Source organism: Lepidochelys kempii, chromosome 20 (assembly GCF_965140285.1).
Source record: "Lepidochelys kempii isolate rLepKem1 chromosome 20, rLepKem1.hap1, whole genome shotgun sequence".
Lineage (NCBI taxonomy): Eukaryota > Metazoa > Chordata > Testudines > Cheloniidae > Lepidochelys > Lepidochelys kempii.
Genome location: NC_136399.1, coordinates 6,072,569 through 6,085,506, shown reverse-complemented (window position 1 = coordinate 6,085,506; position 12,938 = coordinate 6,072,569). Strand labels below are relative to the sequence as shown.

Here is a 12,938-nt window from a genome sequence, read left to right as displayed (position 1 = left end):
TTCTGTGTTTAGTTTCTGCACTTTACCTAGCATGACCACTCGGGGAAAAGTCAGCTTCGCTTCCTGGTTCTCAGAGGGCCAGATTTTCTACAAAACTCAGCAGTGTTCATCCTTTCCCATTGCAGTAGCATCTGGATACTGAGCACTTTGAAAAATCAAGGCACCTCGCTGTATTCCCACTGTACACTTCAGTGTAGACACTACCTACGCCAAATATTGTGAGACTCATGATAAAACTCTGAAAGTTGGCACTGGATTCTACATTAGTCCTTATGTCTCCCTGGTAATTGTTATAGTTTTACATGCTCACTCTCTCGGTCTTTGAAAATATGCTTTCTTTCTGCTGCTTTGCTGCACACAAACAAGAAGGAAATTGACTTTTCAGAGGGAGGAGTGAAACTGACTCACAAAGGGCTGTCAAATGCACAACACCCCTCCAGTCAATGTTGGTTTCAGAGTAGCTGCTGTGTTAGTCTGTATCCGTAAAAAGAAAAGGAGGACTTGTGGCACCTTAGAGGCTAACAAATTTATTAGAGCATAAGCTTTTGTGAGCTACAGCTCACTTCATTGGATGCATCTGTAGCTCACGAAAGCTTATGCTCTAATAAATTGGTTAGTCTCGAAGGTGCCACAAGTCCTCCTTTTCTTTTTCCAGTCAATGTTGTTGTTACTGTTTGTATTATGGGAGCGCTTCAGGACTGAGGCCCCATTATGTTAGCAGATGGTCAAACATATCAGAAGACAGTTCCTGCCCCTAAGAATTCACAATCACAATGTAAAAAGTTAAGACATATGGATAATGGGGGAAAGGGTTAATCCAGGCAAACACAGTGATCGGAGTGATGATGCAAACAGATCTCATATAATAACATCCTCATGAGCTCTGCCCACCCTCCCAATACAGTTTAAAATGTTGCCATTCTGAATGGTTTAGCTCTCAAATAGGAAAGAAAATGATGGGTTTGATGCTGTATGGAATCTGGGGGACACTTTAGGATATTATGAATATTAATATTGTAAAATTGCAATGAGTTGTGGCAGATATGCCATGTAAGAGATCTGCAAAAATGTTATACTTTGCCAAATATGATACTCTCATTTATGTGTTTGTATCACCTTTTTACTGAGTTATAGATATGTATGTCTATGTGAGAGGTTGTCCCGCTTAGGATGCCATCTGATGAGCTGAGATACCACTGAGCCTGTCTATTATGCCAGCCTGGATACCCTTTTTACCTGTCTTGCTGAGCCATGCTATTCTATTAAGTCTCCTCCAGCACACACACAGGAAGGGCCACACCAAACTGAAGAACGAAACAGACACTGAGATCAGTTCTGTGAAGGCTTAGCTTAAGGGACTTGTCCCCAGCACTCAAGTGTCCACCTCTTTGGGGTGCAGACCCAAAGATATACTATTAAATCTGCCTCCTCCCTCAATATGGATGAAGGTGTGCACAACCTCTTACCCCATCCCGCAATTGTGACTTGTACAACCGGGGTTATATTATAAACAAGAAATATGTTTTTTAACTACAAAAGGTGAATTTGAAGTGACTATAAGAGTTAACAGACAGAACAAAACAGATTACTGAGCAAATAAAATTAAATACACAAGCTAAGCTCAATATACTTAAGAAACAGGTTACAAAATGTAATTTCTCACCCTAGATATTGTCACAGGTAGATTACAGAAAGTCTTTTTTTTTTTTTTTTTTTTTTGATAGGAGAAATTTTCATTTTTTAAAATTCAAAAACACATACAGATTTTTATAAATATTAGAGTAGTGTCCTCCTGTCTCACTAAAACTTACACTTTGGGTGATTATCTCCACACACAAAATCTGGCCAGAAAATGTACCCTGGGTAATAAGGGGCTTTAGCCAAACACTTGGCAGCTTTGCGGTCACATTCACACGCTATTGTTTGGCATTTGTCTTCTAGTGAATCACACACAGCAGCATTGTCTTCACATTCCCAGTTATAGCTCTCTATCTTGGGCTTATAGCCTGCTTGCTCTGCTTTACTGTAGCAGCAGTCGGGCTTAAAGCAGCACCAGTCTACTTTATCCTTAGGCCAGCCTTGCCCTCCCAGACCACAATAGCATCCATAACGTAGATAGGCAAAATGAGTGCGAAAGGCAGCTGCACTGGCCTGCAGCTAGAGATTTAAGGTATTTCCACTCACAGATTTGTTGCTGGCACCCAGTGCCAAGAGGCTAAACAACAGCTGAAGTTGGTTCGTTACCCGGTGTGCTACACCCAATAATCACAACGGGGTGGAGAAGCAGAAAAGTTGATTTGAAGCTTCAAAAAGGTACAGGGAGATTTGAATCTCAAATCCTGTACCCAGAGCAGGAAGTTACACAGGCTTTTATACATCCTTTTTCCCAGCATCCGATGAAGTGAGCTGTAGCTCACGAAAGCTCATGCTCAAATAAATTGGTTAGTCTCTAAGGTGCCACAAGTACTCCTTTTCTTTTTGCGAATACAGACTAACACGGCTGTTACTCTGAAACCTTTCCCAGCATACTTATCCAATAGCAAGCTGCCCCAAGTATCCAGCCAGCCAATCCAGTTCCCAGCTAGTTCCCTGATTCTCTGTATCATTTGTTAAACTATACATAAAGCTGCTTTATTCAGCATTGTTCTTCCATATCTGCCCTGTTTGGCCTTGTTTAGTTTCAGGCAGTCTGACTCCGCAGCATATTGTTGCAGATCCTCAGCATAACTGCTATGTGTGCCTCCAGGCGGGGGGGGCCAGGACACTGGGGCCTAGTAAGCAGAGCTGCTGCGAGTGCCTCCAGGCGGGAGGGGGGGCCAAGGACACCTGGGCCTAGTACGAGGGGGCTTCATCGCCACTCGTGGTCTTCCACCCCCTCGAGTTACCTAGTGGCCATGCCCCAGTGTCCCCAACAGATTGGACGCCCTCCCAGCCTGGGTTCAACCCTTCTCCCCTCAGTTCAGTTCTTGCTTCCATTCTGCAGTTTGGTGTGGCCCTGCCTGTGAGTGTGCTTCTGGGTGACACCCCCAGACAGTTTGGCATCAGCACTGCCTAGCCTGCTTGATGGCCCATTAAGGACCATGAGCTATACAACTGACCCATTGAGAGAAAGCAAGGGATACACCTTATGACTCAGCAAGGCATATGCAGGGGCATGCCTATGGACAGAAAAGGCTTCCAAGCCATGTGCTGGGCAACTTATATTGGAAACAAAGGAAGCACTAGGCCACATGGCAAAAGACTATAAAAGGCAGTTGCATCTTCTCCATTTTGTCTTCAATCCTTCTTCTTTCCTTGGAGGACCTTTGCTACAAACTGAAGCTCTGAACAAAGGACTGAATGACCAGTCCAAGCTGTAAAAAGAAAAGGAGTACTTGTGGCACCTTAGAGACTAACCAATTTATTTGAGCATGAGCTTTTGTGAGCTACAGCTCACTGCAGGATAGTGAGTTTGTGTGTGTGGTTTTTGGAGGGGGGTGAGGGGGTGAGAGAACCTGGATTTGTGCAGGAAATGGCCCACCTTGATTATCATGCACATTGTGTAGAGATTTCAGAGTAACAGCCGTGTTAGTCTGTATTCGCAAAAAGAAAAGGAGGACTTGTGGCACCTTAGAGACTAACCAATTTATTAGAGCATAAGCTTTCGTGAGCTACAGCTCACTTCCTCAGATGCATATCGTGGAAACTGCAGCAGGCTTTATATATACACAGAGAATATGAAACAATACCTATTCCCACCCCACTGTCCTGCTGGTAATAGCTTATCTAAAGTGATTTCCAGCACAAATCCAGGTTTTCTCACCCTCCACCCCCCCACACAAATTCACTCTCCTGCTGGTGATAGCCCATCCAAAGTGACAACTCTTTACACAATGTGCATGACAATCAAGCTGGGCTATTTCCTGCATAAATCCAGGTTCTCACATCCCCCCCACCCCCATACACACACAAACTCACTCTCCTGCTGGTAATAGCTCATCCAAACTGACCACTCTTCAAGTTAAAATCCAAGTTAAACCAGAACATCTGGGGAGGGGGGGGGTAGGAAAAAACAAGAGGAAACAGGCTACCTTGCATAATGACTTAGCCACTCCAAGTCTCTATTTAAGCCTAAATTAATAGTATCCAATTTGCAAATGATGGGCTATCACCAGCAGGAGAGTGAATTTGTGTGGGGGGGTGGAGGGTGAGAAAACCTGGATTTGTGCTGGAAATCACTTTAGATAAGCTATTACCAGCAGGACAGTGGGGTGGGAATAGGTATTGTTTCATATTCTCTGTGTATATATAAAGCCTGCTGCAGTTTCCACGATATGCATCTGAGGAAGTGAGCTGTAGCTCACGAAAGCTTATGCTCTAATAAATTGGTTAGTCTCTAAGGTGCCACAAGTCCTCCTTTTCTTATTGTGTAGAGAGTTGTCACTTTGGATGGGCTATTACCAGCAGGAGAGTGAGTTTGTGTGTGTGGGGGGGTGGAGAGTGAGAAAACCTGGATTTGTGCTGGAAATGGCCCAACTTGATGGTCACTTTAGATAAGCTATTACCAGCAGGACAGTGGGGTGGGAGGAGGTATTGTTTCATGATCTCTGTGTGTATATAAAGTCTGCTGCAGTTTCCATGGTATGCATCCGATGAAGTGAGCTGTAGCTCACGAAAGCTCATGCTCAAATAAATTGGTTAGTCTCTAAGGTGCCACAAGTACTCCTTTTCTTTTTGCGAATACAGACTAACACGGCTGTTACTCTGAAACCAGTCCAAGCTGTGGATGTGTTCCAGAGGGACTTTCAAGCCAGCAAACTCACCAATACTGCTAGGAACCTGATATATGGACTTTGAAGTCTTTGTATATAGGTGACTGTTTTATCATTTAACATCTCTCTTCTTGTTCTTTCTTTTTTCTTTATAATAAACCTTTAGTTCTAGACACTAAAGGATGGGCTGGCAGCTTGGTATTTTGGGTAAGATCCAAACCTATACTGACCTGGTAATGTGGCTGACCCTTTGGGGTCAGAAGAACATTTTGTATATGCGAGCAGAGTTTTTAAAATAACTTCTCACTGTACTGGACTTAGGTGCTGAGTGGGAGCCAGAGAACTGGAATGCAATAAAGGGGCCTGTGTGATTTCTTTTTTGCTTCTTGATAACCAGTGTGGGGGATCAGAAGCACAGTTTATGTCTGTTTGAGGAGTTTAACTTCAGTGTTAGCCACCAGTCTTGGAGGATCTGCTCTCCCTTCTGCAGCCTGCCCTGATCTTCGGATTTCCGGTGGGGGCTGCCCCGGGCATCCCGGTCACAGTGGGGAGAATGGGACTAGGGACAGGGGGGAACTTGGTGGAGGAGGGAATGGGGTTGTGTGCACAGATCCTCTGGCATGGGGGTAATGGAGGTATCGCAGTGCCCCTGGCATGGGGAGGAAGGTTTGGAGTCGTATAGAGCCCCTGGCATGAGGGAAAGGGGAAATGGGGGACATACAGAGCACAGGGCACAATGCGGGGGACTGGAGAGAATCCCTGCAAAAGAAGGGGTTGGGAGATTGGCAGGCAAGGAGTTTATGGGGACCGGAGGGAGGGATGCAAGGAGTCATAGAATCATAGAATATCAGGGTTGGAAGGGACCCCAGAAGGTCATCTAGTCCAACCCCCTGCTCAAAGCAGGACCAATTCCCAGTTAAATCATCCCAGCCAGGGCTTTGTCAAGCCTGACCTTAAAAACCTCTAAGGAAGGAGATTCTACCACCTCCCTAGGTAACGCATTCCAGTGTTTCACCACCCTCTTAGTGAAAAAGTTTTTCCTAATATCCAATCTAAACCTCCCCCACTGCAACTTGAGACCATTACTCCTCGTTCTGTCATCTGCTACCATTGAGAACAGTCTAGAGCCATCCTCTTTGGAACCCCCTTTCAGGTAGTTGAAAGCAGCTATCAAATCCCCCCTCATTCTTCTCTTCTGCAGGCTAAACAATCCCAGCTCCCTCAGCCTCTCCTCATAACTCATGTGTTCCAGTCCCCTAATCATTTTTGTTACCCTTCGCTGGACTCTCTCCAATTTATCCACATCCTTCTTGAAGTGTGGGGCCCAAAACTGGACACAGTACTCCAGATGAGGCCTCACCAATGTCGAATAGAGGGGAACGATCACGTCCCTCGATCTGCTCGCTATGCCCCTACTTATACATCCCAAAATGCCATTGGCCTTCTTGGCAACAAGGGCACACTGCTGACTCATATCCAGCTTCTCGTCCACTGTCACCCCTAGGTCCTTTTCCGCAGAACTGCTGCCTAGCCATTCGGTCCCTAGTCTGTAGCTGTGCATTGGGTTCTTCCGTCCTAAGTGCAGGACCCTGCACTTATCCTTATTGAACCTCATCAGAGTCCCATGTGTGCAATCACCTCGGCTTGCAGGAACGACAAACTGCGTCCCTTCTAGTGCTAGGTATTAAATATGGACCATTCCCTACAGCTCCTATCCCAAGCATAGCGGAGATTTGGGGGGAGGGGGCCACACATTGCACACACAGGTTTGCACAGTGGTGGACCCCAGAGTTCACACACTCCGGCTGACTGGTGCTGGTGCACACGATGAGTTTGCGCACTCGGGCTGCCAGGATCCTCTCTTTGCACGGGGCACGCACTGGAGGGAGTTTAATTGCAAAACGGCCCCGCCCCACACCCGGACTGCTAACGCCCAGCCAGAGCGACCCTGAACTACAATCCCCAGCATGCAGCGAGGCAGGAAGGGGCGGAGCGCGGGGCGCCGCGGGCTGCTGATTGGCTGGGGCGGAGATTTGAACCGGCCCGGGCGCGGGGGAAGGGAGACGGCTTCGGTTGCTGTTACCCCAACCCCTCCCGGCTCGCTGTGAGTGGGGGCTCTGTGGGCAGGGACTCCAGAGGGGGGCGCTGGGAGGGGCCTTGGGGGTTGGCTGGGGGGGCTGGCTGGGGGGGCTGGGAGAAGCCCTTGGGGAGAGAAGGAAGGAACAGGGAGCTGGCTGGAGGCTGGGGGAGGGGTATTAGGGGTAGGTAGGTAGGAGGGGGGCTGGAGGCTGGGGGAGGATGTGGGGGGGGGGAGCCGAGTAGGAGGGGGGCTGGAGGCTGGGGGAGGATGTGGGGGGGGGGAGCCGAGTAGGAGGGGGGCTGGAGGCTGGGGGAGGATGTGGGGGGGGGGAGCCGAGTAGGAGGGGGGCTGGAGGCTGGGGGAGGATGTGGGGGGGGGAGCCGAGTAGGAGGGGGGCTGGAGGCTGGGGGAGGATGTGGGGGGGGGGAGCCGAGTAGGAGGGGGGCTGGAGGCTGGGGGAGGATGTGGGGGGGGGGAGCCGAGTAGGAGGGGGGCTGGAGGCTGGGGGAGGATGTGGGGGGGGGGAGCCGAGTAGGAGGGGGGCTGGAGGCTGGGGGAGGATGTGGGGGGGGGGGAGCCGAGTAGGAGGGGGGCTGGAGGCTGGGGGAGGATGTGGGGGGGGGGAGCCGAGTAGGAGGGGGGCTGGAGGCTGGGGGAGGATGTGGGGGGGGGGAGCCGAGTAGGAGGGGGGCTGGAGGCTGGGGGAGGATGTGGGGGGGGGAGCCGAGTAGGAGGGGGGCTGGAGGCTGGGGGAGGATGTGGGGGGGGGGGAGCCGAGTAGGAGGGGGGCTGGAGGCTGGGGGAGGATGTGGGGGGGGGAGCTGAGTAGGAGGGGGGTATTGGGAGAAGGTGTGGGGTGAGGAAGACCCCACTGGCAGCAGGGTGTATAGAGCAGACACTCCCCAGGGGGATGGCATGTCTGCTGCTGCTTGGGCAGGCTCTTGGCAGGCAATGCAGAGCTAGGCAGGATTTCACTCTGGCGGTTCTCAAAGTGGGCCGGGACCCCATTTTAATGGGGTGGCCAGGGCTGGCTTAGACTTGCTGCGGCCTGGGGCCAAAGCTGAAGCCTGAGGGCTTCAGCCCTGGGTGTCAGGACTCAGATTTCAGGCTCCCTGTCTGGGGCTGAAACCCTTTTGGCTTTGGTGGTGAGGCCCAGGCTTTGCCATCTTTCTCCCCCCCCCCCCTCCCCTGGGTGGCAGGGCTCAGGCAGGCTTAGGCTTTGGTCCCCCATCCTGGGGTTGTGTAGTAATTTTTGTTGTCAGAAGGGGGTTGCGGTGCAATGAAGTCTGAGAACCCCATAGCCAGGCTGTTGGTGAGTTAACAAGGGTCAGTCCCGAGGGCTAGTTGACAAGGATCTCCCGGGGCCCATTCGCAAGTGGGTCCCAGGGGAACTAGGGTGATAGTGGAGAGGCGGAAGCAGGATGGTACTTGGCAGAGTCAATGAAATGGCCTGTAGATGAGCATCGTCATTCAACACTGCAGAAGTTTTGATCTAGCTTACTGTGCACTGTGGTGTGGGAAGATGGGAGGGCAGTGAGGGATAAGAAGAGTACAGAGAACTGGTTTGGATGTGATGTTTTCACCCACATGAGGCCAGCACAGGAGACCTGGAGAGGTTCTCTGTGCAATGAGTCTTTACGCACACTTGCGTTTACAGAATTAATTGGCTCACAGAGTTCGAGGCCAGAAAGCATCACTAGATTCTTTAGTCTGACCTGTATAACACAGGCCAGAGAATGCCATCCAATCACTCCTGTATCGTGGTTCATTCTTCCTTGCTACAGGCCAGAAGTAGGATGAAGCGCCTAAAAGGAACCGATTTTATGGCACGAACCAGCAATTGGGACGAGACGGGGGTGCTGCTGTTGGAATTGAAGGTGAGACTGCAGGAGAAGACCTCTGAAACCACTCCCACTGTGGGAGAAGTGGACGTCTAGCTGTTCTCTAGATCGGACCCTTAGCAAGAAGTATGGCCAGAAAAAAAGTTTGGCATTAACTACCAGAAACAGAGGAAGCTTTGTACATGGATCCACAGTTGAGGAAGTGGGCGTGTTCCATACTCCCTAGTTGTAGGAGTGCTTGGGGGTCACAACAGGGGACTGGAGATCAGGACTCCTGGGTGCTATCCCCAGCTGTGCTGCTGACTCAGTGTAACTTCTCAATGGACGCTGCTTTCCTTCTGTGCCCCAGACTCTCCATCTGAAGAACCTGATCAATATTGTCCTGTGAGGGGGTTGGGAGGCCTAATATGAAAATGCTCTGAGATCCTCCGATAAAAGGTGTGTATCAGTTGCACTAATCATCTTGTTTCCTTTCAGGAAAGCCTTGCCTGTGCCCCAGAAGACCCAGCCAGTACAAGCAAGCTCTCCTGGCAGAGCACGGTGTGTGATAAAATCCTGCGGGCTTGCAACTACTGGCTGGGACTAGGCAGGAACTGCCTGGCACACTTTGAAAGCCTCTTGGACCTGGCTGAGCTGGCATGCCAGGGTTATATAGCAGCCGGGCCCCAGCGTGTTCCCCTTTACCTGGAGAAAATCCTCTACCACCTGCTGAGGAACATCGCCACCCAGGGAGCCTATGATGCCTGCTTAAGGTTTGCTGATCTGCTCTATGCCAACCTGGCAAGGTGCCGGTCCCCAGAGGTGCCTGCTGAAGACTTTGAGGCCATTGCCAAGAGCAGCTTTAGTGTGCTGTGGAAGGGTGCAGATGCACTTGCTAAATCAGACCAGGCACCAAAGGAAACCAGGGTGGTGCTTTCAGGCCGGCTGCAGGCCGTGCGCTTTCTGGTCTTTCTGGAGGAAGACTGCTCAGTCCAGCTGCCCCTGGAGCCCCCATTCTTTACCTCCCAAGTTGCTCGTCAAGCTGCAGCTGCTGCTGTGATGTTTGAGGCCCAAAGGACCCCCCTGAGCAAAGAAGATGCCTGCTTCTTCAGCGAGCAGCTTGCTCGCCACCTGATCGTAGCCATACTGGGTGGGAGGAGTGCAGCGGAGCCCTTGCCCCTGCAGCGGTCCCTATGCCTGTTCGAGCTCACCTTGGAGCGGTGCCGACGTCTCTGCAAGAGCAGCTGCTTTGGGGAAGGCAAAGAAGCGATAGACGAAGCCCAGGGCTACCTGGAAGGAACTGGTGACATTGGGAAGGGCTTTGGTGCTGCTCTGGGTCTCCTTCGTGCCGGAGTCCGGCTAAACCAGGTGTTGGCACTGGGTGAGAGTCAGGCTGGGCTGCCCCTCTCCCAAGCTGCTGCAGCTCTGAGCTGTGCAGCTGGAGTCCCTGAGCCCCTGCCCAGAGTGCTGGGTGAAAGCTGCCAGCTCATTGTCTCTTCCCTAAATGGGTACATGAAGAAGAGCAAGCGGAGGCTGTTCAACCTGGAGGACATCCTTGGCCTTTCCGCCTTCATGGAGGGTTATTCCTGGCTTCTCCGTAGGCTGCTGGATAGCGTGAGTAAAGCTTGTGATTTAGGGGCTTCCCCTAGGTAGGGTGGGGCCTGAGACACAAAGGGTTGTGCCAGGGTTTCATCTGGGCTTTGTATGCAGCCTGGGAGTGCAGCAAAGGATCAGACCCATTGGCAGCTGGGATCTTTCGAGCTCCAGGGCTCTAAAGCCCAGTCTGGTATTAGGCTGGAGATTGCCTATGGCTGAGGTGCCAGTTCCGCAGTTCACCCGCTTGGCACCGCAGAAAGGAAGCACGCTCTCTGGGTAACTCTACACTCAGGTAAGTCTGAGCTCAGGTAGACATACCTGCACTAGCTTTGATAGAACTAGCGCACTCAAAATAGCAGTGTCGCCACAGCCGAGCTGCCTCAGCAAAATCCCGTCTGAGACCCTAAGAAGTACATATGTGAGCGGCTAATGTCTGCTGCTGCCCATGCTGCAGCAACGGTGTTTTTAATGTGCTAGTTCGATCCAAGCTAGCGTGCGTTGGTCTCCCCAAGATGGAAATTACACCTCCAGTTGCAGTGTCGATGTCCCCTCTGTCTGGGAATCATGTAGCCTTCCAAAATCTAACCTGCTAGGGTGCACAGGTGTCTCCACCTGATAAAGGGGTTCTGCTGACAAATGCAAGCTTCCCTTCTCTGTGAGCTAGATGAGGACTAATAAGGATGCATCACAGGTGAGTGGGGTGGGCCTGCATCCACATGCTAGCCAGTTGCTGCTGCTGCTGTTTGATAGCTCATCTGTCTGCCAATTAATGACAGTGCAACCTTTTGTATTGTTTTGGGGCCTGATCCATGTGTGTTGAGCTGGTACGGATGCTCCTTGGGGATGCCAGTGTGCGTTCTCCATGCTGATCTGTGGACTGCCTTTTTGTTTTCCCTCTTCAGATTCCTCCTGACAACATGAAACAGCAACAAGCCGTGAAACAGCTACACTATCACAGCCTGCAGCTCTGCACCACAGTGGCATATGATGCCTTCCTGGGTTCCCAGGTACTGGCAGTGGAGGGAATCGGGTACACCACTAGGAGCTGGGAGTGGGCAAGGGAGATTTCCAAGAAGTGTGGGTGCAAAAAAACATTAAGCTTCTCATTGCTGGACTGGTCCCAATCTGAGGCCACTGAACTCCCATGTGGGGGCTGGTTCACTGAGGTCCTGGCTCAGCAGGGCTCTGAGTGCTGTAATGACAACACTCCCCCTCTCTGAGATTGCTCAGTCTCATCCAGCCTACCCCTGAACAGTACGATGGATGCCTTATGCAGCCTTTCTTGGTTGGAAGGCTTCTGATTAGACTGGGCTGAAGATGCCTTAGAGCATCACTGAATGGCCAACAGGTCAGCGGGAGATGTCCTCTAGGAGCCATGGTTCTTGCAGGTTGTTATGAGCATAAGGTACATTTATTACACCAGGGTTCCCTCTTGTCAGTTGTTTTCTGCTCCCACCCAAAGGAAGGCAGTGTGGTCATGTGGTTAGTGTTGGGAAATCTGGATTCCATTCCTGAATCTGCCCTTGACTTCCTGTAAACCCTCAGCCTTTGACTCTGGGCTGCACTATTAGAGAGGCCTAGTGGACTGGGACTCAGGAGACCTGGGTTCAATTCCTGACCGTCACTGCTTTGCTGGGTGACCTTGGGCAAGTCACTCTGCCTCCCTGCACTTTAGTTTTCCCAGCTGCAAAATGGAGATATTTACCTTTTGTAAGGTGCTGTGAGATCTACAGGTGAGAAGTATTATGCAAGAGCTAGGTGGTGATGTTCCTCTTCTACGTGGCATGAAACTTTAACCAGTATTTTGAGAGAAGAGTAGCTGGTGTATCTCATCTGGAGGTCAGACTGCTTTGCAAAGTCAAGTCAATTATCACAGTCACCACTCTATAGTGCTAACCAGCAATAGCAACTCCAGGTGCAGTGGTGACCCTCTTAGTTCTGAGAATAGCTAGCAGATAAAGGCTGTGCAACAGTGGAAGAATGCTGCTTTGTGCTCTTAATCCCTGATTATTTCTTTCCCATGCAACTGCTCAAATGTTCCAGCACTCTTGCTGCATCTCCCTTGCTCCCCAAACCTCTGATTTTCCACAGGTGGCAGGGGCGGCTGGACTGGAGCAGCTGGTGGGCTCTTGCCAAAGGGTCATTACCTGGATGCTTGATGCACTAGAGGGGCTCTCCGAACAAGACCAGGTGGACTACCTTGATGTCACAGGTCAGTCCCTGAGCCTCTGAGCAGGGTCCTGCTCCGTCGTGGGTTACAAAACTTGCTGTCGTGGGGAGGGAATGGCCTTCCCAATGTTCACTGCTCTGTGCTGCTCTGCGAGAGGATCTGGTCCTTTACCCTGAATGCAGAACAAAACTCTGCATGAAAAAAGTTGGAACATTCAGTAACGCCTCACAAATATCCTAAGCCCCACTGGGCTGCCAGGGAGAGAAACTGACCACTTCCTCCACTGAGATCCCTCTGCCAGGTCTGACTGAGATTTTTCCCTTCTAGGCAGGGAAGCATTGCAATCACTCTGGGCTCCTCCCTATCCTGCAAAAGCTCTAACCTGTAGTAGCTGGAACAGGCATGGCTTGTGACCAGATGGCCCTGGTTCTTTGGATTACAAAATCCTTCCCAGAGTAACCCCGTGCTGGTGCTGGACTGGAGCTGACTACAGAATGTGGTATTGCAAAGTCTTGCCACTG

At 50.8% G+C, this 12,938-nt stretch overlaps 1 protein-coding gene across 1 annotated transcript in view; it reads left to right on the top strand.

The window, feature by feature from the left end:
- The window catches only part of LOC144929619 (molybdate-anion transporter-like), a 42,839-nt gene that overhangs the window by 7,994 nt on the left and 21,907 nt on the right, over positions 1 to 12,938 (top strand). The window contains exons 2-5 of the mRNA XM_078849723.1: positions 8,616 to 8,708; positions 9,150 to 10,265; positions 11,150 to 11,254; positions 12,339 to 12,459. Of these exons, the coding sequence (XP_078705849.1) occupies positions 8,616 to 8,708; positions 9,150 to 10,265; positions 11,150 to 11,254; positions 12,339 to 12,459 (1,435 nt within the window). The remainder of the gene's footprint in view (positions 1 to 8,615; positions 8,709 to 9,149; positions 10,266 to 11,149; positions 11,255 to 12,338; positions 12,460 to 12,938) is intronic.